Here is a 26,803-nt window from a genome sequence, read left to right as displayed (position 1 = left end):
TCTCCCTGGAGGGTTAAGTCCAGTTGTGGAGAAGGTCAAAACGCACGGCCCTTCCGCTTAGCGTTTTTCTCCCAACTGATTCCCAAAAATTGAGTTTGTGTCTCTTTCTCTTTTGTTCACTCCCTAAGTACAGCCAATGAAAATTTAGTCCTGTCCAATTAATACAATTTACATGCCAACCTCCTTCCAGTTTGTAATCAATTAATTCTGCCTACCTCCAAATTTAGAAAACCGCGAATTAAAGACATGGAAAAAGTCGAGTAAGCTCTTGACGCAACGTTTCGACATGAAATTTGCCTTCTTCAGGCGCGGCTCACTCTTTTCTGTGGGTTGTCAGTCGTCTGTGTGGTCCTTGCGGACGTCGTGTCTGTTTGTGTCGATGTTTGCAGTGAGAACGTTTTTGTTTTGTTTCTTTTTAGTTCGGCTGTAACTATGCTTTTGGAAATTTTTTGGTGGAACACGTCAATAGACCGAATCAGTTGTTCCTGCCATGTTCACGACTTGTCTTGCCCGTTAGGTTTTTGCTCCCGGATGTTCTCGTTGCGTCTACCATTCGGCTCCCTCCAGCCACTCGTGCCTTGTCCAGGTGTGCCTCGTTGTCCCGTCAGTTCGATTGTATTTAGCTACATTTTCCGTCAGCCGGGGTTGAATAGTTGTTTATGTCGTCACGGTTCCCTGTTGATGTCTAGTTTCCTTTTGTAGCGAATTGACAACAAGTATTTCTTTGTTATTTTGAATTTTTGTTGGGTTTTTTTTAGCTTTGTTAATGAACTACTTTTTGGAGTATTCCACATGGGTTGTTTGGCTTTGCTTTTGAAGATAAAAAACGCTTCCCCGCATTTGCATCCACCACCCTTTCCCCCAGAAAACCACAAAAATCTCAATCTTGACAGTATTTTGCCAAATGTTGATATGCAAATCAAGCCCACATCCGTTAAATCAGCGGCTTAATCTGTATTTATCCACAGGAGCCTATCAAAAGACTTCACTTAGCTCCAGATGCTACCACCGATCGCAGTTGAGGAGGAAGTGGTGACATGCTGCAGCTGACTGAGATCAGATGACTTTCGCACTTACTTAAATGTCCTTCGTTCACCTTGATACGCAACTAGTGGGAAAGGAACCGGAATTGGAAACGAATTCAAGGGTGCACGCGTGAGCACAAATTTGAGACTGTTCCACATCACGCTTTTCCACCCCCGTGCAACACCAGGGCCACCGTGCGGTCTCCGAGTTTTCAGCTCAAGGAGACGTTACGTAAACTCGTCTCGCCAAAGTCGACCTGAGAGCGAAAGTGTTTAAATGGAACGACAAAGTGCGCGCTCATGTTGGCCTGCTGCTCGCCAATGTTGTTTACCGCCGCGACTTTCTCGGCTGGGCCGCGCAAACAATTGTTGCCAACGTTTCAGGCCAGACTTTGACACACAAAGACGAGCAATTGTAACTCAGAAAGCGCATCGGCGTGAATGCTGATGCCGAGCCGGGACGGACAGGAAGAAATTTATCGAGGATTGAAACGCTGATCCACGGCCGATCGCTGCAATCCTCACGGCAGAATAAGGGATGACATCGCAGCGGTGCGATGGAACGCTTCGTCAATGCCTTGCGGTGGTTTCCCGGCAATGTCGCGGCATCTCCGCCGCACGTTTGCTTTTCTGTCCAAGAGCTCAACTTTGACCGACCGTCTTGCAGAAAATACCAACGTCTGTATGCTACCAACGCCAACACACACATCTTTGATCAATATTCAATAACGAGCGTGGTGGCGCTGATATTCAGCACCAGAAAAAACAAAAATAATGGAGGAAGAATTCCAAAACTACAGTATGTGTAGGAAAGTGAGTCAGGATACGGATTTGCAATATTTTGCCAACCATAAGAAGACAATGCAGACATTATGCAATAATTGATAGTTCGGCGAGGCAATCACAATTAAACACAATTTATGTAACTACAATGAAAACGGGAGTCTAGAAGCCAATTAATAGTCAAACATATGAGTATGAGCTTTTTAAAAAAGTGTATCGAACACAAACATTTATCGTTGAATTATTATCAAAATGTGTATTTTCATGGTTGTTTAATCTTCAAGATGACACGTTCTCAGTTTTAAAGTGGGAGATGGTACCCAGGATGTCATAATTTGCATTTGCACAATTCCCAATGGAATTCAACTTAATCGTGACTTGACCCACCCAACGTTGACTTGTGTGCAGTAATCAGACGATCGACGCGTCTCGATTCAACAGAACGGCGAACGAATTATTTTTCATTCATCACGTATAAATGAGGATTCGCATCGCATTAAAACGCTCGTCGCTAAGCATACTTTGACATTGGGCGGCGACAATGTCAATATCGGACGGAGCCCTATCAAAACTCTCCTGCGAGAGATAACGTGATGAATCGCAATATCGATATTTTGTCCCAATCCTAATGAAAGTATTTGGAACGGGGGGACGACTGTTAGCGCACAACACGTAAATATCCACACAGCGTCAGCGGCGCCACCTCCGTGGAGCTTTCCAGCGGGGCTGTGCAGTAATTGTGTCTATTATCCAGTACAAGAGGCCAGGAGCAATAACCTTTCTGCTCGAGTGGCTCGAGACTGCAACAAAGGAAGCCTTGGCCGTGGACCGTCTTTGTGCGAATGCACACGTACCGTACCCATAAATATACTGTACATGCACTGTATGCTCACGTGCGTAAAGCCGGACCGGACGACGGACAAAAGGCGCCAGAGGCAACAGCTCGGCTCAGCGAGAGAAAGAAGTAAGACGCGAAGCCCCCCCCCCCCACCTCGCCCGCCCGCCCGTGCAGCATCTTAATTGGTGTCTGGCCTCTCTCAGAACACAGAATTCATTATTCACACTGAGCCGGTCAACAATGCTGGGATCAATGAACGACGAATGAAGGAACAGAGGTGGAAAGAAACAGATCTCAAAGTGGAGGTGTGAAAGGAACAGGTTGCTACAAGGCATGAAATGAGATTTTTCATTAGAACTCGTTTGCGTGAAGGGCTGAAAAACTCCAACGACTAGATTAAAGCTGCCGCCGCCGCTGCAAAACTTCATGCATAGATTAGCCGTGCACTATTGCTTGCTTCTCTCCCGCAAGAGAAACACTCAAAGACACTATTTTGATTTAGGTTGTTGGGGTTTTTTTTCCTCCCCAAATAGAAAAGTGAAGAAACGCGCGGAAGGCAAAAGCCAAACACTTCCCACAATTGCTTTGTTTCAAGACACGTACGCCTCTGTCTTTGTCGCCTTCGCTAGCGACGTCGATTGCCAACGTAAAACGGGTCGTCCTCCGTCGCGGACGGGTTTGGACTCCGTCTGTTTGCCCCTGCACGCTTTCAGTCAATATATAAATATATATATATAGTACAACTATAAAAACAATTTGGTTTTCCATAACCGCAACCTTGCCCTAACCTTAACCTTCATGCCCAGTTACTGAAAAAAAAAAAAAAAAAAAGAAAGATTAAAACCTATATTTCTCCAGGGTTTCTCAATAATAAATCTAAAGGTCAGTTTCTTTAATCAAACCAATGTGAGGATGATACATGGTCTCAATTTTCCCATTGGTCCCATTTGCTTTCCCAAAGGTCAAAGACTTGTGGTCCAGAAAAAGTAAACAAGTCACAGGGTTGAACATTTTCTTCGATTAGTGGCCAGACAGCAAGTGGGGGGCAGGAGGGGGGGGCACACACACACACACACACACACACACACACAAAATCTACAAATACTATTTTTATTTAGCAGAAAACAAGGGCATCTGGACTTTGGCTCAAGTGACAGGATTTGGATTTTATACAAGTGGCACAATCTGGAGATGGTGAATGGAATGTGAATACAAAAGTCAATAAAATTCGGTCTCGCATAATTGGGAAGGACCAATTGTGCAGGTCTACATTTTTAAGTACATTGCGTATGAAATGTGCTATTCAACTAAATTTGGTTTGTTTACAATCCACACACACACACACACACAAACCCAACTTGCAGTAAATCGCAGCTCCATGAAACACTTAAAATCATGCATCATGATATAGATAACATTTAAAGATGTATTTCAAAAGAACCAACCTTAGCAAGAACAACAAAAGAAAATTCTACAACTGAATTTCTGCCACCAACACACCTGTGGCGAATTTTTCGGACTATAAATCGCTGTTTTTTTTTTTTTGTTTGTTTTTTTTGGTTTTTGCATAGTTCGGCCAGGGGTGGGTCTTCTACTCCAGTGGGACTTACTGTATATGTGAAATTGTTAACATTATTACGTATATCCATCCATCCATTTTTTTTTTTTTTGAGCCGCTTGAATATTATTTTCACATTGTCAACCGCAAGAGGGCGCTCTAGGCCAGTCCAGCTACCTGCTTTTCAACATTAGCGGTAATTTATAAAAAAACAACTGAACGAAAATGGCATTGAATAGAAAACCATATTGTGTCGATTACAAGCCTGTTAGTAGTGAAATATGCAGCTACGCTAAGCGTCCGAATGGCTTCTTTGGCACGAAAATCTCTGCTTGGGATGATATCAATTGCATGAGAATGCCCATCATCACAACACAGTTCAAAAATAAATTCAATATTTTCAACACCATACCTGCCATCATCCCTGGAGGCTTAACCAAAATACTCCAACCATTTGACATCCCCGTGAATTGGCGCTTTTGAGGCAGTCTTGCGCAACCTGTGGGAGGAGTGGATGACGGAAGGAGCGCACGTGGCGCTTCCGGGTGAATGCACCACGCCAAAAATAAAAAATAAAAAAAAAAAACGTGCCATGCAACTTTCCAGGAAGTCATCGCATGGCTTCTGTGAGAACTCCAAGCGTCCTCGTCGGGGTTCCGAAAGGCTGGAATAGGCTAGTTGTAACTGCAACTGAAGAAGTGGCGCTTCACCCACGTCTGGAGTTGGCCGAGTTGTTTACAAGTGAAAACGAGGATGAAGATTTCATTGGATTGATTGATTGATTTGGAGTGGCACTGATTGTTTGGTAAGCTTCTTAGCAATTTCTTTATGCTATAGTTGTCTGAATATTTGTTAATTTAACATAGCAGGCGCATTCTAACTTCGTTGTTTATGCGATACAGCATTCAGCCTGTTCTCTGTTCTATTTTGATTTGAAATTGCGTTTCCAGATTAAATATCTGTTCTTAGTGTTGGGTTTTATAAAATAAATTCCCCATCAAAAACGTGACTTATACTCCAGTGCAACTCATATGTGTTATTTTCCCCCCTTCTTGATTCAATTTTTGGGTTGGTGTGACTTATAATTTTTCTGTTTTAAAATTTCATGTTGGGAGTTAGCTTCATTTTTATACTTTTTACACTCCAAAAATGAGATGTGTGAGGCATAGTCAGGACATTGTTCGTCTGCGACGTCATCCTTATTTTGATGAAGGAGCATGTGCGTCCAAATGATTCAAGGAGCTGACTCGTCTAGAGTTTTATGCCCACCCCCCCCCACCCCCACCCCCCCGGCAGGGACGCAGAAGAGGTCTTACGTGCTGTGAGCGCACAAGGAAGGGCTCGGAAGCGTCTATGACGAATGTGAACCTTGGAACACGTTTTTCCCTTGCCTGGAGGAAAGTCACCGCGGCCCACATCTGAAACCGAGTGGGGATCGGGGACGAGGGCCCGGCGGCCGGGCTTGCGCCCGCGGGGTCTGGCCGCGCACAGAGGGAAGAGGAAGGTTGGCGGCCGATGTCGTAGCCCTCGGCGGTCCCATCCCCAGCTGCGGGAGCTTGAATATCAGAACAATCCGGAGGTGATGATCAAGGTCGAGAAGTTCCGACGGGATAAAGTCGGCCTCGTCTCAAGACGCGGCTCGTGCTGTGGTGGTCCTGAGGAGTTCCAGACTCCGTTCCAGTCTGGAGTCCCCCCTGTGAGAGGAACCGAGCCGGTGCGGGAGCACCGTTGTCCCCCAGCTCGCTGCTCGTACATCGGGGTCCACCCCGGCGGACCAAACAGTCGCACTCCTCGGGTTGGCTACTGGCTGTTGTTTTTCCCTCTGCGCCGCCCGTTTGGAATCCTTGGAAATGGTTCTGGAGAGCACTCGTGCTGAGGAATACGTTGTTCTGCGGAGGGTGCTTCAACGCTCACGCGGGCGATGACAGGAAGACCCTCACAAATGGAAGTGGTTGGGGAAAGGGACGTTCGTCTTTTCCTGCAGAAGGTTTGGCCTCTGTGAGAAGCCGAAGAAAGTGGATGGATTCTCTCACTGCTCATTACCGTTTAGTGTTTTATTGTTTTGGCATACGTAATATATATGATGTTCATTTGGAACCGCTTATCCTCACAAGGGCCGCAGGAACGAGGGAGCTTTTCCCAGCTATCAATGGACAGGAGGCGAGATGCACCCTGAACTGGTTGCCGGGCAATTTTGAAATGTAAATAAATGACAGCGACAGTTTCCGCCCTGGAACATATACATATCTGAATTATTTAATTGTTGGAGGTAAAATCAGTGGTCTGTGATGAACGCGCCACAATTTAGGCTCATACATTCTTGTTTTTATTTATTTATTTCTGTCATTTGCTGACTGTGAGTTATGTAGATAAAATGTACACTTTTTTTTTTTTCTCACAATCCAAATTTTTCTCTCGTGGTGACAGATGAGCAATCAATGCAATTTCTCCCGATATGGCCGTCGGTAACACGGACGCCTCGACGGCGCATATTCGTGCAATAGTTTTTTTTTTTTTTTTTTTTTTTTTCCTCCCTTTGTAATTACGCCTCCGACAACAGATTGCGCCACGAGATCCCAGAAATGGCGCAGATGATTAGATGGCAGATTTACGCGACGCGTTCCTTCCAAGGGTGTGGTCCTGTTCGTCGCGAGACCACAACTTTCCCCTCAGACTCGCAGCGATCCGATACGCGAAGGATAAGCAATATGGATGAGTAATGTGTATACGCCGCCAAGCCGAGCGTAAAATTAAAGACTTGTTGGCGTGTCCCACATAAATCTGCGATGGAGGGAGGTGTGCGATTCAACTAAAAAGGCTTGATTTGTCCGGTGATTGTGACTCAGTGAACTGTAATCAACAGCACTCAGCAGCGATACAATGAGACTTTTCGATGCTTGCCCGCACACGCAAACAAATCAATGTGACCCTGGCAATAAACTATACAAGCGAGTCTTCTTAATCAATTCAGGAATTTATCAGGGGTCAGGCAAGAGCTTCGTCTTAATTATTCAGCTTAGCCAGGCATGGACAATTAAATCCTTCCAAGACGTATTTAAAAGAGGGCCACGCTTAACAGTGATAATAATAATCATGAATCTCGAATTCAAATCCCCACTCAACGGCGTTTTCTCTGTTTTTGCATCATTACAAAAATTCCTTTCAAGGACCTGACTATTTTATGAAAATATTGCCACCGTGTCATGTTCAATAACGTTGACATTGATATTATCCAATTGACAAAATAGAATGCAAGATGGAGTTCACTTGCAAGGATTTGAATGACTTGGAAGACTAGCGAACATTTTGCAGTCTCAGGATGACTTTCTGACCCCTGGTCCAAAAAAAGCCCGCTCGTATCCCAGTTTGATGCGGAACGGCTTGAGAGCGCCGACCTCGGTCCCGTCAAACGAGTTTGGCATTTGACGACATTTGACCGCTGGGGAAATTAACAATCACCAGCTTGTTCTTGTTTTGATATGACCGTCAGTGAACGGGGCTTCTTTTCCAGTTTTGGGCGTAATCACGTAGCCCGTTGCCATTTTTGATCAAGTAGAGAACTTCGAGAGAAAATTGCCTCTGACCTCCAACTCGACTTGCTTTCGGCTGAATACGCTCAAATGCCCTCGGAAACATTCCACAGTGTCAATATTCACGTTTTAGGATTTCCCAGTAGCCATTACATATCCCAAGTAGTTCACTTTATAAGATGAACTACACACGTGCCGTGTTTTGAAACGTAAACGTGTCATTTATCAAAGGCTACGTCGGTGCACCTGCTCTCTAATAAAGGGTCCTGCTCCAATTCCCTCTTGATACGCGTCGGACGGCGTGTCATCGATCACACGTGTTGCTGAGCAAAAAGCCAATCGGGAGGCCCGGAGTGGGAAGCCTCTCCCGGATAAACACGCGTGCAATTTCTCACACGGTTACAACGCGCACGGTCCGTGTGAGGGACTGCCGCGGGCCCGCAGGCCGCGCCGGCGCTCATCCGTCTCGGCGTGACACTATCGGACTCCTTTCACGAAAAACGCTCCGGTGGCGTAAATGATTTCATTGCACGAGGCGGAAGATACGTCCGAGGGAACGTGACAGGCGCCGCTGCGGCCGCGCTCGATTTTATCGCAAATGACTGTCCTCTCCTCAGCTGAGACGAGACCGCTGTGCTTAATTTAAAGTCACCTGCTCCTGAGATTGCTAAAAGTAACCTCGGAGATTTAACCACAGATCTTCCTCACCAGCTCGTCAAAAGGGGGATTCGAGCTCAGGTGCGAGGAGAGGAGCCTGAGGGCCCGAACAAACAAAACAACACAAATGATTATCAAAGCATTGATCACGAGGGTATCCGATAATATCTCGGTTCCGTCGGGCATGGCCGCCCGCCCCTCCTCCTCCTCCTCCTCCTCATCTTGGGCCAATCACGCCGCACCATCAAGGAAGCTCCGGATCAATAGTCGCCGGCACACGTTCTCCGGGCAATGAAAACGCCAGCTTGTCGATTTCCATCTCGGCTGTGCCGCCATCCACCAGCGAATAAAGGCCATTTATTGTTATTTTCTCCAATTTACTTTTGAAATCACATCAACATAAGTTTAATCTTGCATCTGGCTTAGCAACTAAAAAGAACCAGCTGCACACAGAGAGAACCAAGACGTACGTAATGCAGTTAGAATAAAAGCCCCGTAAGCAGGAAATTTAAGAGGAGGCCGGGGATGATGGTGTTGCGTCGGGCCCTGATTGTGGACTATTTGCTGAAGAAGGAAAAAGACACGGAAAATATCGGACGATGCATTCGGGCGGATACACGAGAGGCATGTGAACACAAAGAACGGCGTTGCAGCAAATTGTAACGAATGGAGCGTCGCGTTGTGTCAAATGGAACTGCAGCAGCGCAGCAGATGGGCTGCCTGTCAAAAAAAAAAAAAAAAAACTACATTAGCTAAAATTAGCACAACAGCCAAGCAGAGAAGAACCTGTGATATTGTTATATATCTTTTATAAGGAGAAATGTTCTGTTTGTGTACATAGGGCAGCTACTGGAATTAGATCAGGTAGGCGAGTAAGTAAAATGGCATTCGAGTACCCGCCATCGCTTACTGTAACCACGCTACACACATAAACAAATTCCTTTTAAGGACCTAGACATCTGATTTAAAAAAAAAAAAAATTATCTTACACTTATGTATCAATACTGCCCTTCCCCCAAAAATGCGACGCAACCTGTACAAAACCATTCAACAGCCATTGTCGCAAGTCACACAATTTGCGACATATATACGTCGCATTTTCGAACTCCGGCTTCGGCCATCGACGGGAGACGCTAACGCGGCACCGAGAGATTTACGCCCGCAGCCCTGCCGTGACCTCATTGTTCATTGCCCCATAATTCAAATCTGCTCTGCCGCGTTGCATCACTTTGTGGATGACTCATTTCCTAGCGAAACGGGGGGTGGGGGGGGGGGGGGGTGAGCCATTGTCAGGCGGCCCAGAGACGCCGCTCGGAATTTCCCCCATCAATACTGTGGCGACGCACTAAAGAGGCATGCGCAAAACACACATCCAGTGTAAATTGACTCAACTGGGGAGAGGGGAAGCAAACTTAAGTGCCATTGTAAATGATTTCCTGCAGAGGCTAAAATAATCGGCGGACCTTTTTGAGCGAGCTTCTTCAAATCACACCGGCCTTGTACGCTCCGACGTGACGTGCATGCGTGCCACCGTATGCACACCTGCTAGCTAGCCGCGTCGATAATGACGCGTTTGGAGTGACGGCCATTGATCATCCGCCGACGTGTATGCCGAGTATCTGGAGGAGGGACGGCGTGCTTGTGACCGCGTGTAATTCTATTGAGCGATGACAGTTCGGGAAGAAAGAGGAAGGGGTGAAGGGCGGAAGGGAGAAGAAGAGCTTGAAAAGGACGTTTCGGGGTAGCTGGGAAACTTTGCGGTGACGGACGTGGTGCGCAGGAACAGGCTTCGTTTTTGGAATGAATTCAAAAACAAAGGTTCTTTCGGGACAAGTTGAAACTAATAATTTAAGAACAATTTCAGAATGAAACGGGATTATTATGAATAATAAATGCGAGATGATGTTCCCCTTCTTTGAATTTACCATAAATTAACAATTTAAAAATCTTCTCTTCCTCCGTGCGCGCAACCGTTGCATAAAAACAAGCATCTTCACAGAGCACGGCGCCCTTTTGAACACACAATTACAATATGTTTCCTTAACCCGTGAATAGGGATACATAACAGGCTCAATTTCACGTTTCAGCCTCATCTCTCCATCTTTGACGCTTTGACTCGTTCTTAGCCAACTCTTCCGAACCCCTCCATAAGCCCGAGTCCATTTCTCTTTCCGTCTCCTCCACGGCCAAATCATTGAAAGCCTCGCCTTGCTGCCTTTCCACCTGCAACGCACGATATGATCAACTTTTCTCCCAACCGTCACGTCAACCAACTCCTTGACTTCGGTTCAAGGCTCTGTGCTTTCCTCTTCTCTTTCTGCCGAAGAGCCCGCTTTCCTCCTCTTCTTCGTCTTCGACCCACAGCAGCTGAATTCCCACCGACGCCCTGCAGGTTAACGTTGCCGGGTGGGGACGTCGTTAACCCGGGCCACGGCCGATCCGGTAAGGGGGTTCTTTCGATGAACGCTCATATTTGTTTGTTCGGGCAACTTTTAAGCCGGACGCCACTTCCGGACGCAACCCTGTGCATTTATCCGGTCTTGGGAGCGGCCTACAGACTGCGCTGGCTGACAAAGCATCGAGATCAAACAACAAGAGACATTTCGGTTTATAGGAGCTATTCCTTATAAAATTCGTGCAAGATGTAAAATCTTCCTTTAGAACAGGTGCAAGATAAGTGTGTCAAGGTCCCATATTGTGTAAAACTTGTACAGCGTCCTTTTACCTGTTAGCGGTTGCTATAATAGCCCAGCGCAATGACAGTTGTGCAAAGGGAGCAGGTTAAAGTCACGAATCGTGAGATAGTCTACAAAATAAATGACTAATACTGTTATTGATTGGACCAGCAGAATCCGAGTGTCCAAACAATGGCACAAGGCAGAAAATTGTAAATTTTCTGATTAAAAATGTAATGATGTAATTGCCAGAGAGGGAAAAAAAAAAAATTCAAATGGCTGCTAGTTTTTACTTGCATTGTTTTGTAGCACTTTCCCGACGGAAGGAGCGAGAAGAGAAGCTGGCCAGGATGTGGAGGATCCGAAAAAATCCTGTTCTGGACCTAGTTTGCGTTGTAAGTCCCGAATAGTGGGTAGAGTGGTGCCGATAATCCTTTCGGCTGTTTTGATCGTCCGTTGCGGTCGGAGTTTGTCCTTTTTTTGTGGCAGCCCCAAACCAGACTGTGATGGAGGTACACCGTCCTGATTGGATAACCGCTGTGTAGAACCGTCTCAGCAGCTCTCGTGACAGGCTGTGCTTCCTTAGAAGCTGCCAGAAGTAGATTCTTTGCTGGTCTTCTTTTTTTTTTTTTTGAGGATGGAATTGATGTTCGTCTCCCACATCAGAGTCCTTTGAGAGTGTAATTCACAAGAACTTGACGCTCTCGACAGTTGCCACAAGACTGTTGGACAGCGTCAGGGGGAGCTGTGGTGAAGGTTGCCTCATAAAGTCCACAATCATCTCTACAGTCTCTGAAGTGTTATCCGAGCGGGCTTTACCGGCTCGTGCAGCTGGACTGAGTGCCGGCGTTGGCGCGCTCCAACCATGAACGGCATCGCTCTTTTGGTCTCTGGCCGCCTACCACAGTCATTTGGGGGAAATGGCTACTGGCTAACACACAGAGTCGATCGCACAATAATAAACAAATGTCAATACAGTAAATAAAGAAACATATTTGTAAATGTGAATATATAATTGCAAACATACTTGTCAAATTTTTGAAGAGAACAAACGAGAAATGTTCATTGGTTGAAAAAGAAGGAAACAACATAGAGCAATGATAAAGGCGGAATTCTCTATTTTGGCTTTAAAATCCGGTCTGATCTATTGTGACGTGTATTTAATTCCGTAATTATTCATCGCGATTAGCAGATTGAAATCAGAGCGCTGAAGAAGGTCTTTTGTTTGTCCAGCAAAGCAGGAATCCTAACAGCTGATTGTGTAACGCATCCCCGCAGATGTTGTTTAACAGTGCGATTACAGTTTCCTGCTGAACAATACAACCGTTGAGCAGGATTACGACATGTATCACAAGCAGTTGTGCGCACGCACGACCCTACTCGGAGGCAGCAAGAGTCCGGCCCACAGTTTACATTTCCCCGCAAACATCCCAAGAGATGGAGCGTTTTTCCAGGCTTTCCCAACAGCCGCCGAGACTGAGACGTCTTTGACTTCGGGGTCTTTCTCGTCAAGACCATCAATGAGTCAGTCCGAGGGCCGCGACCGTAAAACCGGCTCCCGGGTCGGGCTCCCCATCTTTAGCCGGCGTACTTTTAATCAGGTTGCGAAGGAATGGCGTGGCGCTCTCACTAATGGGGGTGAATTATAGACGCGGCGGGCTTGGCGCACGCCGAGAGAAGTGAGCCGTCGCCATTCCGGGGCGCCGGTCGCTCTTTGAGGGCTAATGGATGCTGGAAGGAAGGATGTGTTAACACATGACCGAGAGCTTTCGCTGGGTGAAGAAGACCGTCGAGGTTCTGCCCTCATTAATTCAATACGGCACTGATATGTCGTTGAGCGCTTGCAAAGGGGGCTTTTCGCCGAGCTGAAAGCGCAGATCAGACTGCGAATGCGAACTGTCGTCACGTGAGGGAGTCGGGCTCTGAAATCCGGTCTTCCTTCTTCTCGTTGCCACTTTGGTTAATAATCACAGCGAGGCCTTTGTGTACGCCCGCTTAAGCCGAGGATGACTATTTATTTACGCAGGAACGTTTGTTGTCTCAATGAGCAAAAATCAACCTTTGCCTCCGTTTGTCTCCCGGGCTCAAACGTTTTATCTCGACGTGCGTGAAATTAGCTGAATAAAGCACCGGCGCCGAGGAGGTGCAGATTCTTCAAGAGATTCAGATTGGAAATCAGCCCATCGGGTCTTTGTCAACGCTTTGGACTTAGCAACTCTAGCAACCCTTGACTAATAAAACAAAGCTGGACAGACACCGAGATAGGACGCTTTATCTTCTCATTGATTTATTTTTATCTTTTGGCGCTCACAACACTCCCATTGTGCTTTTTTGCATCTGTCATTCATAGCAGTCAATCTTTTGTATTGTATCTTTTTTTTTTTTTAACAATGTGTGAGTTGAATGAGCGTGATTTGTCCTGGCCCGAAACGCCTCACTGCAAAACAATCAACTGAACTGAGACTGAACACAATGAATTTCCTGGCGCTGGGTGAGTTGGACTTTCCCATAAGAAGTCATCGAATACTCCATCGTAACAAACAACATTTTTACTTTTATGCAAGTCTAAAGCTACATCGACCACTGGAGCCCCGAAAGTGCCGCTACTTTCAAGGATTCGTGACATTTGTTTCTGTGGAATTAAGCGCTAAGGTTCTTTGTCAACGCTTTGGACTGCAACAGCTCTCGTGACCCTTGAATTATAAAATAAAGCTTAGCACAGGCTGCGATACGACTCTTTATCGTCTCGTTGATTTATTTACTCTTTTTTTTTAAGATTGCAAAAATCACGTTGTGCGTTTTGCATCCGCCGTTCATCATCACACTGATTCATGTGTTTAGTACTTTTTTTTTTTTTTTTTTAAACGTCAGTTTAATGAGAATTACATGCCTGAGCACAAAAGCATTCACTGCAAAACAATAACAACTGTTTTAGATACAGTATATATAAACCGAATACTCTGTGTTTACATACATAATCGAGTGGGACCTCCAAGACTGAACACAACCGTTTTCCTGGCGCGGACTCAATGTCAATTAAATACTGCGCTCCACAGTCAGATTGTTGCCCTCGTTAAACTTTTCATAAAGCCTTTTACATCTTACTTGTTGTTGAACTGTAAAAATAAGTCAACCAATCAATAGTATGAACGATAGAACCCTTTAACTCCACAAACACGTGATGCTGAACTACATCTCATATAACATGCGCTGAAAAATTTGATACTGCATGGAAGGTATGTTCCATTGCCTTTTGATTCCTGATTTTAGTCCTCTTTGTCGTCACCACTCCCAGGTTTATTATCGGCTATTCATGAGTCACTCGTGCGTAACGTCCCCCGAACGTCGTGCCACGAACTGACTTTCACTTTCCACCCCGAACAATCCAACAACGTTCTTGTCACATGCAATTTGTGTCACAGCCCCGCGTCTTTCGGCGGACTCGAACGCTGCGCATGATTGCTTCCACTGGCGGGCTGTTGTGATGCGCGCAATACCAGCCCGACGTTGCTTCTGATTTTAGCTAAATTTCAGACTGAGTAATGTGACGACGATGCGAAGCGAAGAAGAGAAGCAGAAGGGCAAAATGGAGCGTGACAAACTGCACTGCAGCGACTCGCTCACTTCCTTGGAAGTTAATACTGAGCCGTGGCGATGACGCACTCCCGTAGCCCGGCGAGGTGAAACGCCGTCACCAAATGATGACATCACCGTGAGGCTCTGGTCAGTGGTCACGCCCCACCCAAACGCTTTCATAGTTCCGGTGCTGAGAAAATATATGGAAGCTGCAGGTCACGCTAAATATGCTCTACAAGATCTTGCGGAGGAAGAAAAAAAAAAAAAAAAAACAAAAATCCTGCCGCTGTATGTTGCGCTTGTGTCAGCGTGTGCATGAATCGTGTCGGTTGTTCCAACATCAAGATACGAAAGCCAAACCTCTCGACTGTGAAGCGGATACACCGCTATGCTGACTCCATTATTTCCCACGGGAAGAACCTTCAAATTAAACCAAATCGGATATTGACCAGTGTGACAAAATGTTCACCATCAAAGATTGTCATTTTTTTTTTTTTTTTCACCTAGCACGATTAATACTCATTTTTTTTGTGTGTTTCTGTGCTATCCAGCACAGCATGTCTGATATGTTTACGGAGTGCAAAACGTACTCAGTTGAGGTTAGCGTGTCCTAACTAAAACTCGCTGTATGACCCGATGAAGCCTGCTCACACGTGAAACGTCTTCTAAGACAGTCGAGTCGCAATCGATCCGTTGACGTTGCCCTGAAAATGAAATGCCCTCGACAAATGAGATTATTCAGAGGCGCTAGCAAGTGCTGTTTTGGACACGAACAGACACGGCGACGTCGGCGATGCTGGAAATACGTGACCTCGTTCTAGTCCCGAGTACTTACAATTTTACACGTCGTTCTTTTGCATTGACGTTGCAGAGAATAACCGGGAACCTTCCGTGGAAGTGCGAAAGCCAAAGCTAATGTTTACAATTGTTAAAAATCAGCACTACCCCGTGGGAATACGGTTCTGTAGACACAACCGAGTGGCTCAAAATATCCTTTTAGCATCCTGGTGACCTGATCAACAAAAGCTGGTCTCATCTTTCTCACTTAAGGACATTGTCAATGAAATTAAACTCTATTCCTCTCCGTGCTGCTCTGTTGATTAAGTCTTATTGAAGCTGAGTCACCAGCGTAGTTACAAATGAGTGGATTTTATGCCTACTTGTCATCATATCCAAATGTGTGTGTTGGTGCCGCAGACAAAGGTTTACTTTCGTTATTGTTTGCTATCAATGGGAGCAGGAGGCAAGCGCCGGTGAGTCTTTTATTCACATCACAGGCTGCCTCCATTACTGTACAGGATTGAATATTGTTATATCACTCACCGCATTCCTAACCAAATATTGTGCAGCATTAACGGCGCTGAAACAAACAAAGCCATTAGCCAATGAAGTGGAACACCCCGAACGTGCACAACAATCATAATTTGCACACGGTTTTCCCCCAACGAGCAGCGCTGTCTGCAATGTGAATCAAAACAAAGTGAAATGAATTTGTGACCCAATTAAAGAAGGACGTTAAGAGCGACGGGGAGAAAAGCGCTTCTCGCGTACTGTACTTGTTTGCTTGCCTTTTGAAGGCATCGTCTAGTGTTTTACAGCCGGCGCGTCGCTAACGTAACCGTCGGGGCGCACGACCCGAGACGCTCGTTGGCATGCCGACGCGTATCGCGATACGGCACGGGCGCTCGCCGAGCCCGTCGGTGTCGTAAAAGGTCAGGGATCAGTAGCACTGCTGGAACTGTACGGCGAGGGAAAAACAATACGGATGCAAATATGCACGTGAAGATAAAAAATAGCTCGTCAGAAGACTTGCAGAGGGAAAAAAAACTCGGTTAGTAGATGAACCCAGCAAACTTTGACTTTAAAGATGTGCTGAAGACTAATGCTTAATTCATATTTATCTCACATTTGAAATATCCTTATTTTTAGCTTGAATAAAAGGCCCCAAACCGATCTGGGGTATGAAAACATGGCGTAGAAGGCCAAGAAAATTGAATATGATTGTGCTGTCACGATTAGACAAGAGACCTATTCAGAGGATCAGCTCACTGGACAAGGGAGGGCCGTGATAATTGATGAAGGAATGCATCGATCATCTGTCGCTCGGCTGAAATGTATTGTTATTTAATCAGGACGCGGATTAAACGCGACAAAATGGAGTGCGGATGCGGTTTATGCACTCTCTACTGGTTTGGGTTAAAAAAAAAATAATAATAAATAAAGTAGTTGCAAGAAAATCAGCCAAAAGTACACGGGATTACATTGCTGCATACCACGCTGCCATTGGAGCACCAGTTGTTGAGCACACTGGCAGAGATTGGTCCATTTTATTAAAAAAAAATCATCTGAATCCCATCAGGAGTCCAAGAGCATTCTGTCAAATGGTCCTCCCACCACGTAACATTTGGGAAAATATTTTAGGAATATCCATTTGAGCTTGTGTGTATGTATATTTTCATTGGTTTTGAAGTGCTCCAATATGGTTTTCTTTGAGCAATTCTCAAATAATAAATGATTAAAAAACAAACAAAAAAACATTACCTAGCCTGGGACATCGCATTGCTCTGTGTGTGTGTGTGTGTGTGTGTGTGTGTGTGTGTGTGTCTGTGTGTGTGTGTGTGTGTGTGTAGAGAGAGAGAGAGAGAGAGAGAGAGAGAGAGAGAGAGAGAGTTATTGACAGACCTATCAGGCTCAAACTCTGCTGTTTACTGGCGAGACTACGACACGGCTGTCGGCGTTCGGCAAAGCAGAAGAAGGTCGGCGACGCGTATGACGTCACGGGTGCTCGGTGCAAAGAGCCGCTTCTTCACCAAGAGTTTGTGCACAATTCATTGCACTGTCGTCGGTAGACGAGAGAGAAGCCAACGTGATGCACTCTGGGATCATTTTCCAGAGAAGAGACCTTTATGTATTTGGAGCTAATTAAGGGAAAACACTAAAGCATCATTTTGACACTTTGTTTGTTTGTTCTTGGAGAGAAGGAGGGGGGGGGGTATCTATAGATTTTGGTGAAATAGGCCAACCTTAACTATCATTTGGGCATCGTGTGACAAATGGGTGCTTAAGATAAGATCGTACAATTTGATACCAAAAGCACCGCGATGAGTAAACGAATGAAAGATACGCTGATTGTATGAATTCATCAAAATGATATCAGCCCAAACTGAGGCATGACATCATGCTGCCGTAATGTACTGTAGAAGATTTCTGTCCTCTGGAAGATTTTGTAAGGTTACCGACAAAATCGTGCCGTGGGATCGGGGAATTGCGGGCAAACCAAGGCGCTTTGACTCCGACAGATGTGCCGATGACAGATGTTTTCGTGATATTTATGTCATCCACAAACATAATGATGTCCTCGGAGACGGGCGTTCGCTTCAACAGATGCTGCCAAAATGGCAGCGAAGCAAATCTACGTAGTTACAGAAAAAAAAATATATATTCCCAAAATAAAGAAGCATGCAAGTCCACGGAAAAAGAAAACATTCCCAGGCGTCCATTTCCTCTGACCGTTTTCCCGCCGGCGTTGCACACCTGACACTTGTGTTCTTTTTTTTTTTTTTTTTTTTTCCCCACTCCTGCAATGACAGATGCGTCAACACATTGTCGCCTATCGTCCAAAACAGCCCCGGCGCTTTGTAACACACACAAAAGAATTTGCAGTTGCACACTCCATCCGAGCTGAGAGCCATTTGGATGCTGAGAACGGATGCTAGTGATTCACAAGGCTCAGTGCAAAGGGAAAAGGAAAAAAAAAAAAAAAAAAAGCACTCACTGAGGACAAATTGCCCACTGAGGGTCATACAAGGGAGTACTTTTGCTATTTTGTGTCTGCAAGGGTCCTCGTGATAACGCGGCAACAATTTGTCATAAAAGCTCGTCGTTGTCTTTCCGAGGAGCGGCCAAAGAGCACAAGAGTGTGCCACCTTTGATAGTTTTCATCAAGGTCATTTACAACCCCAGGGCGCCTCCTCCTCCTCCTCCTCAGTAAATAAGAGTCATAGCTTGCACTCATGAATCCGCATGATTGACATATCCCCGGGTGCTCGGGCCTGCTTTGATTACTGAGTGGCTGCATTGCCTCGGGGATTTCAGACTGCTGCGCGCACCCGAAAATCGGACTTATTGCATTCCAATACGTCCAAACGCTGAGAAGATGAAGACTGTCTGTCATCCGTCACGCCACACAGCATCGCATACGCAGCCCGCAGTCAGGCACACACATGTGGAACAGAATTGACAATGCCCGTGCTGCGTCCTCAACCGGAATAATGTGATTGCATTGCCGAAAAACATTTTTTTTTTTTTTTGGGGGGGGGGGGGGGGGTCCCCCTGTTCGTTTATTTATTTATTTTTGCGGGGCACGGTGGTCTGAAGACGTCTCACATCATCAACCGTGACGCCGCGCAGCCACACAAGTGCCTCCTTTACACGGCATGACACGAGCGCCGTAGCCTCCCCCTGCATCCGACGGGGGGCCGGTCAAGTGTCGCCTCGCAGGCCACGTTCCCGTCGGCAAGTCCGGGCTTGCTGCACACCGACAGCACGGCCGCATACGAAAGCCAAGCGATGGAAAGCTTACCGTGCGACTGGCGGGCGCACGTCCGTCCACGTCCAGAGCACGCCGGAGGCCAAATGGAGCCCTCTCCCGTACAGTCCTTGGACGCAAATGGGCGACGAATGACTGCAAAGCTAAAAAGGAAAATGCGCAAAAGGGCAGGCAGGTAGCGCACTTGGTATCCCGAGCCGCGCAGGAGGATGGACGGATGCAAGTCCGCTGGAGTGTGCAGGAGAAGGAGGAGAGAGGCGTATTTCTTTCCGCCTTGTCTCCTCCCGTCCTCCCTCCCTCCCTCTTTCTCCCTCCTCTCTATCTCTATCCGTCGCTATCTTCCCCTGACGCCTTTATCGCCTTGCTTGACTTTTCTCCACAAGCGCCGTCAACTCACTTGCGGACGGTCAGCGATGACAAACCGCTTTTGTGGTTTTGGGGATTTTTTTTTCCCACCCCCCTCCCGAAGGTGCCGAGTGGACGCTCGGTGGATGCGTCCGCGTCACCCGGTAACATGAGGCTTGTGTGGCACAGGGGGTGGGGAGGGGTGGGGTGGGGTGGGGAGCGTTGGGGGTATTGAGGATGGGTGGCTGCATGTTTTTGGAGGGTGCTGATGATTTGTGCCAAGGGGGTGCACGCAGAAAGAAAGAGCGAGAAGGGAAGAGTGGAGCCATCAAGAGCGCGGAAAACCCGGAACTGGATCGGAGTCCGACATGTCTGGAGTTCGGGCTCCACCTACCGTGTGTAAACACACAAACACACACCGGAGAGGTTGGAACGGAATCTTCCTCCGCAAAACTCAAATGACCTCCGAATGAGCAAACAAGACACGAACGAGTCTCGTTTGGATCTCACAAAAAAAAAAAAAAAAAAAAATTTAAAATGCGTCCCAACTTGTATCGAGCCAAAGTGCATGTTTTGCATTTTAAAAATATGACAGCATCAACCCCCCCCCCCACCTAACAAATGTCACTGAAAATAAATTTTGTTCCCTAGATAATGGCGATCTAGTCTCAGTCTACTTGCACATATACTTCCTCTTGTCTACTACCCTTAAATTGGAGACGTTTGGGACGACCAGAATCCTGCCAGGACTTGGCCGTCCACCCAAATTCAGCAATCAGGGGAGAAGAGCCTTTGCTGAGAGAGGTCAAGAAGAACCAAAAGATCACTGGAGCTGAGTTCCATAGATAGATAGACGCATCCGGGAGATGGGAGAAAGTTCAAGAAAGTCAATCACCAGTGAAGCCCTCCACCAGAGTGGCCTGATGGAAGCATCTCCTCAGTGCAAGACACACGAAAGCCCACGGTGGAGCGTGTTTAAAAAAAAAAACACAACAAAAAAATGGTTTCTTGATCTGATGAGACCGAGATAGAACTTTCTAGCCTCAATCGTGGAGAAAACCATGGTTTGCTCATCACCTGTCCAAGACAGTCCCAGCGGTGAAGTATATTGGTGGCAGCGTCCTGCTGTGGGGGTGTTGCGCAGCTGCAGGGGACAGGATGACTGCTCGGGTTCGAAGCAAAGATGCCGAGGCCGAGTCAATGGGACATCCTGGACCGAAAACCTTCCGCAGAGTGCTCAGATGGGGACGAAGGTTCACCTTCCAACGAGAGCTATCATGAGTGAGAACACTTTTATATCGTATTTTTGACTTTTACTTGACTCCTATTGCTCTACTGTTATATATATATATATATATATATATATATATATATATGCACATGTGGCAGGTCTTGCTTGGGTTGTGCAAGTGTACCTAATGCGTGGCGTCCGTGGGGTGCGAGGGCAGAGGATCAGCGGGCGACATGCGCACTGGCGTCCTCCAGAATAAAACGGCGATGCCAGGCGCTGTGCCCCGTGCACTGCCCCTCTCGCTCATGGAAACTTTGGTCCTTTTTTGCGGGCGCTGAAGGTCCCGTGTGCGTCCGGCCGGCACCAGTTGCCTTGCCGCGCTTCGTCCGGAACCCGACGCGAGTCCACGCAGCTTTTCCGGAGCGGCTCCGGTGACCGTCTGCTCGTCACGGTAATGGACGGATGCTGTCCGTATATGTCATGTCCAATTAATGGCTAGCGCGCGTATTTAATTAGTCTAAATGGTTTTCATATTGATGTTGTCTCGTCCGCATCGCCTTATTAAGGGAAAATAAGTTCCAAATAAGCCGTGAAGGACGTCGAGGCTCCGACGTTACCTATCTGTTGCTCCCTAATTAGCTTTTCAATGAGACGTTGTCATTGCCAACTGAAACACGAGTGCAGCATAAACTCAGTGGACACTTCATTAGGTAATATTGTGCACCCGTTGAAATCCTGCGACACAAATTCTGTCTTTATGAAGATGATAATCCTCCACAACCTACGCCGGTGGTGGTGGTGGTGGTGGTGGTGGTGGGGCTGGCAATTTAAACACAGATATAGTTTACGAGTTATTGATTTAAAAAGTGTTGGTAATCTGCAATGAAAAACAGAAGCTATTATATGGATCTGTAAATGATATGACGGTGTCCACCTTTTTGCTTTCGAAATCTGTGCTTGTCTTTATTGGTTCTCACAACGTGGCGCAAGTGTACTTCGTGGCGTGGCCAACGATGTATAATTATATACAGTGGACTGATGGCAGTATGTCGCAGTAAATTACCATCGGGGGCTGGTAAATCCTTTTGGAGATTTAAATCCCGCTAAAGAGCATTAGCTAACAAGCCATTCGCTGAGATAAATAAATAGATGGATAAATGATAATGGCAAGGGAAATGCAGTGTGTTGCGGAACAGATGCGGAACGCACATTGGACGCATTTTTTTTTTTTTTTAATTATGATGGGAAGAAAATTCCGTGCGTGGTGACAATTAACTGCGACAACATAGTGCAGAAGTACGCCGGCGGCTTTGTGCACATAAATTGTATTTCATTCTTTTTAGGTGTTGAAATCACAAGTACCTGAAGGCAAAATGACATTTAGCTGAGAGAGGACGTCGCCGAGAAAGCGCTCCACCAAGCAGATCTGGGATGGACATCATGGGTGAGCGCACTAAAGACTTCATGCTTCATATTTACAAGCGTACAGACGGAGGTCGCGATGGTGAAGGTGGCGTCGGGCTCAGAGTCAAGACGCTCGCAACTTTGTTGGGAAGACTTTGTGGCGTTTTAACCCGCTGCCATTTGCCGTTGCTCAAATGTTCTTGCTTATTAGCGACTGGCCCGCAGAACGCAGCAGGCCGACGTGACCCGATGCGACTTTTCAGTTTCTCTGTCCTTTAATTTGGGCTGCTCACGGAATAATCGATCAAAACAATTCCCACAGTAAATACCGTACAGCGAATAGCAACAATACTTGCAGCGACAAGCCAAATTGTTGCTATTATATACTGTAACTTTCTACCAATCCATAGCCAATGTGTTTTATTATAAGTGTCGCTTTCTTAATCAACCACCTAAATAGCCTCAAGTCATGCATTCTTTCAACACATCACTAAAATGAAGAATGGTGAATATAATAGGGGATAAGAATCTCAAAATCAATGTTTATTATTTCAGTCGACGTTATTTTACAAGTGTAAAAAGAAGTTCCCCACTGACGTAGAGCTCAAAATTCAAGTGGGCTGTCGTTATAAAACAAATCACAGCATTTATAGCAACTAATCTGAAAAGTCAAAAAAAAAAAAAAAAAAAAAGAACTGGAAAAAGCCAAAGAAAAACACGACACATGCATAGAATTTATGATGACAGTTCAAGCTCCAACCAACCTACTGTCGGACTCAGGGGCCTCCGTTTGCTTGATCGCGTCGGTCAGTTCCACAGATGTACCTTTGCAGCCGTTGAAGTTCCAAACGAGTACAGAGGGCAGACTTCCAGGTCCGCTCCCGGACTATGACAGACATGAGTATGAAGGACGTAGCAGAGCTCTAGGGATGGCTGCAAAGTCATCCAGGAGAAACCTCGACGCTGAATGACACACAAATTAATGATGTGGAATTTGTGGGCAGATACCCAGCGTGCCTTGGAGGCCGTGGAGCGACTTCAAGCCAAACTGAAAGAGCGAGGGGAGGCCCCCGCTCAGGAGAAACTTAGCCTGCTGAAGACCGTCCTACGGAGCCCCCTCTTCCTTCATATTCTCAGCTTACAGAAGGCTCAGCGGAAGCCCCCAGCCAAGGTACAGCGTGTGTGGGTGTTTGGTGTACGTTGAATGGCGAAGACGTCGCTGGAATCCTTCCCAAAATACTGAATGCAGGAAGCAAACCGGATGAGTAATCAGCTTACCTTGGCTTACCACTAAAGCCCGAAGACAGAGAGAGGGAGCGAGAAGGAGGGGTGGAGGAAGAAGTGCTGATACCGGATGGAATGTCAAGGAGTTTGCGAGAGTCATGTACACCTTTTGAGCCGATTGTTGTTCTGCGTGAGGGATGTGGTCCTCTTGTCCGAGCGTTTCCTAAATGGAATCCTGGACGTCGGATTAAACTGCCTTGTAGAACGTGAACGATAAGGCGTCATCAAAGTCTGCGAGTCTGAGGTGTATCAAATCTTGCTCGGTGTGATTAAGGTTTAGTTGGGTAACGCCGCAAGAGCAAACACGAGCGTCGTCGCGTTAGCCAAGGCGCACAATTCGTCTTCCAGTTAACTTTCAGGGGTCATGAGAGAGTGCCGTTGTACTAAATAACCTTTGGACTGGTAATTGTTTCGCGTTCATAGAAGTACGTCATTCATCAGGTTTGGTGCCTTGCTAAAGGGCCCCCTGACAGATCTCAACGGTGCATTAGCATGTCTCTGACCACCAGTCCCAATTTCCAGAGCAAGACTTTAACAACAATTATGGGTCAGGCGGCACGGTGGAGGAGCTGTAAAGCGTTGGCCTCACAGTTCTGAGGACCAGCGTTTCAATCCCGGCCCTGCCCCCCCCCCCCCCCCCCCCCCCCCCCGTGCCTGCGTGGGTTTTCTCCGTGCACTCCAGTTTCCTCCCACATCCCCAAAACGTGCATTAATTGGACACTCTAAATTGGTCGCGGATTTGGAACGGTGTCTTTTCAGGCCTTTTTTGCCTGTACTTTGCATTGCCTGAGTCACCGGTGACAAGTTTTAGCCTCAAGAGCACCTTGAACATGCTCAGGAATAAATATTAAATGTTAGAATAAAAAAAAAGTCATCCTACACAAAACATAGCATTTATAATCAACAACTCTTATGACATTTAGCATGTTAGAAATTGTACATGACAGCATCCAAACTAAATTTTCCTCCATGCAAAACCCCACGGCATGTTTTCCCGTGAAAGAATGTGGTTGCTTGCGGTTGGGTGTTCAGGGGGGGCTGGTGGCGCAGAATGGCAGCCACGCTTTTGCGTCTTTGAGTAACTTGAAAAGTGCTATATACGTCTCATGCGGGGGAAAATTGAAATAAAATGGCTGTGATGGAAAACTTGCCCTGGTTAAACTAGCGGACTCGTCAAGATGTGATGCATTGATTCGATGGCAACTCGACACAATAAACCTCTGCTTCATTTTCCATTTGACACGTGAATGCATGCAAAGAAAACTGTCTCCTGACGTGCTTCACCCCTACAAGTTCCCCACTCGTGCTATTTCTCTGTGTCTCCATCTGTGCTTTCTGCAGTTAATGTCTCCAACTTCACCGTCTCCTTATCGTCCCCATCCATTACCCTCTTCTCATCTTTGGCCCTCCTCTCTTGCATCCATCAACCCTTTTTTTGATTCTCTATTTCTTTTCCTGTCTTCCTTCCCCTCTTCCTTCCGATCCTCCCTGAATGCTTCAATCCTACCAGGGGAAGGGTCTTACCAAGTCAGTGTCGATGAACTGTGGCAAATGGCAGGGGGTGGCCATGGACGCCAAGACGCTCAGCCACAGCGACTCCTACACGTGGGCCATGGAGAACCAAAGACCCAGCAGGTCTCTCCACAGGGACGGGAGTGTTTCCTCTCTGGACTCGCTGGATCTGTCCTTCTCAGACACCTACCAAGACAACTGCATTCACACCGAATCCCAGGTACCTCAACCGGGAGTCATAAGCAAGAGATTATTCATAGTAATGACGAGCTGTTTACTCCCAAGGCGCTCAGTCCATGAGAGGACGCAAAGCATTCCCTTTCAAAATGTCGATTTGTTCAAAAATATGAATTCAAACAACAACAAGCATTGCCGGGTAAAAATTTGTGCGATGCTGCTCGGCTTACTTGATGTTACTTCAGGTTTGTCTGTCATTTCTTATAGTACTGCACCCCTCCTCGAATATCCCGAACCATGTCAATGGGGAAAAATCTGTCAGCAATTGCTCACGAGGTAAACAAAACTCATACATACTCAATAGTCTGTCATTTCGTTTGATCTTTTGTCTTCAAGACAGTCTCGGCTCTCCTGCATTTCTTAGAGGCGTCACCTGGAGATCATAGAACTGGCCAACGATGGGAAAGGGCTCGGCTTCGGCATCATAGGAGGACGGAGCACAGGAGTCATAGTCAAGACTGTTCTGCCTGGTGGAGCAGCTGGACAGGTTATTGAAATATCACTTCAAAGCATTTGATGTGGAAATTCACTGCTCCAGTTGACATTCATGCCACTCTCGTATAGTTTAGGTTGGTGACAGGTTAGCGCAGGTGCTCCTAGTTAAAAGTAGATCATACTTTACTGTCAACCAAGACTTGGGGGACTGCTGGAGACTATCCCAGCTCTCTTTTCGGCAAGAGATGGGGTACACCCTGAACTGGTTTCCACCCTATTCCAGGGCACACAGAAACAATTTGAACTCACCTCAGGGAAATTTCAAGTCTCCAATAAATGCATGTTTTTGGGATGTGGGAGAAAACCAGACTGCCCGGAGAAAATCCACACTGCCACGGGGAGAACGTGCAAACTCCACACCGGCAGGGCCGGGATTTGAACCTCTCGGAACTGTGAGGCCAACGCTTTAATCAGTCAACCAACGTGCCGCCTATACACACTGCGTGTGTTAGATGACCTCAGTCGTCGGACAAGAGCGCAAAGATTGAATCAAAGACAATTGGAACTCTTCACTTCATTTTTTTACAAGTTCCAGCAAATATGCGATGAATCTCCTTTGCCAGCAAGGATCGCAACTCAACAGATCCTGAATGTTTTTGTTCCATGAAGTGTGTCAGAATCACCCCACCCAAGTCTTTCGCAGCCTTGTCTGCCATTTCTTTGTGTACTCTTACAAAGATTCTTACAGATCCTCCATCTTGTGGCCACTTCAATGTCGTCCACGTCTTTGAAATGGATCCCCTTGATCACTACCTTGAATGAAGGGGGGGACAAAATCACATAGAACCAGGTTCAGTAAGAAGGGTCTTCGCTCCATCAGGGCGATGCTCCTTTTGGCCAGGAACTGTCCGATGCTCGGGGCATTGTCAGCGGGTGGTTTTGCTCTGCCACAATTTCTCTTTTTTTTTTTTTTTTACGAACTGACCGAAGAACAGGATCACTTAGTAGACCTGCTGGTTCATCGTCGCCTTGTGGCGAGAACTCGCAAGAGAGACGATGTTCTTCATAGCTAAAGAATGCGATCAACTGAGACCATAGACTTTGACCGTCTTGCTTTCTTGGGTCAAGGCGGGATCATCTCTTCCACCGGTGTCTCGTTTTTCG

The 26,803-nt window shown here is 46.5% G+C and overlaps 2 protein-coding genes across 3 annotated transcripts in view; one reads left to right on the top strand and one right to left on the bottom strand.

Moving 5' to 3' along the window:
- adgrl3.1 (adhesion G protein-coupled receptor L3.1) overlaps positions 1 to 4,747 on the bottom strand; it is a 139,618-nt gene extending 134,871 nt beyond the window's left edge. The window contains exon 1 of the mRNA XM_061831132.1: positions 4,617 to 4,747. The gene's annotated coding sequence lies outside the window, so the exon portion shown is untranslated. The remainder of the gene's footprint in view (positions 1 to 4,616) is intronic.
- A 16,242-nt stretch (positions 4,748 to 20,989) lies between these two features.
- The window catches only part of si:dkey-92j12.5 (multiple PDZ domain protein), a 52,955-nt gene continuing 47,141 nt past the window's right edge, over positions 20,990 to 26,803 (top strand). For both annotated transcript variants that reach the window (XM_061831131.1, XM_061831130.1), the window contains exons 1-6: positions 20,990 to 21,218; positions 22,111 to 22,211; positions 23,176 to 23,342; positions 24,966 to 25,187; positions 25,412 to 25,480; positions 25,569 to 25,691. In XM_061831131.1, coding sequence (XP_061687115.1) covers positions 22,199 to 22,211; positions 23,176 to 23,342; positions 24,966 to 25,187; positions 25,412 to 25,480; positions 25,569 to 25,691 — 594 coding nt within the window. In that variant the 5' untranslated portion in view covers positions 20,990 to 21,218; positions 22,111 to 22,198. The remainder of the gene's footprint in view (positions 21,219 to 22,110; positions 22,212 to 23,175; positions 23,343 to 24,965; positions 25,188 to 25,411; positions 25,481 to 25,568; positions 25,692 to 26,803) is intronic.

This window comes from Syngnathoides biaculeatus, chromosome 9, assembly GCF_019802595.1.
Source record: "Syngnathoides biaculeatus isolate LvHL_M chromosome 9, ASM1980259v1, whole genome shotgun sequence".
NCBI lineage: Eukaryota > Metazoa > Chordata > Actinopteri > Syngnathiformes > Syngnathidae > Syngnathoides > Syngnathoides biaculeatus.
This window is presented reverse-complemented; position numbering and strand designations above follow the sequence as displayed.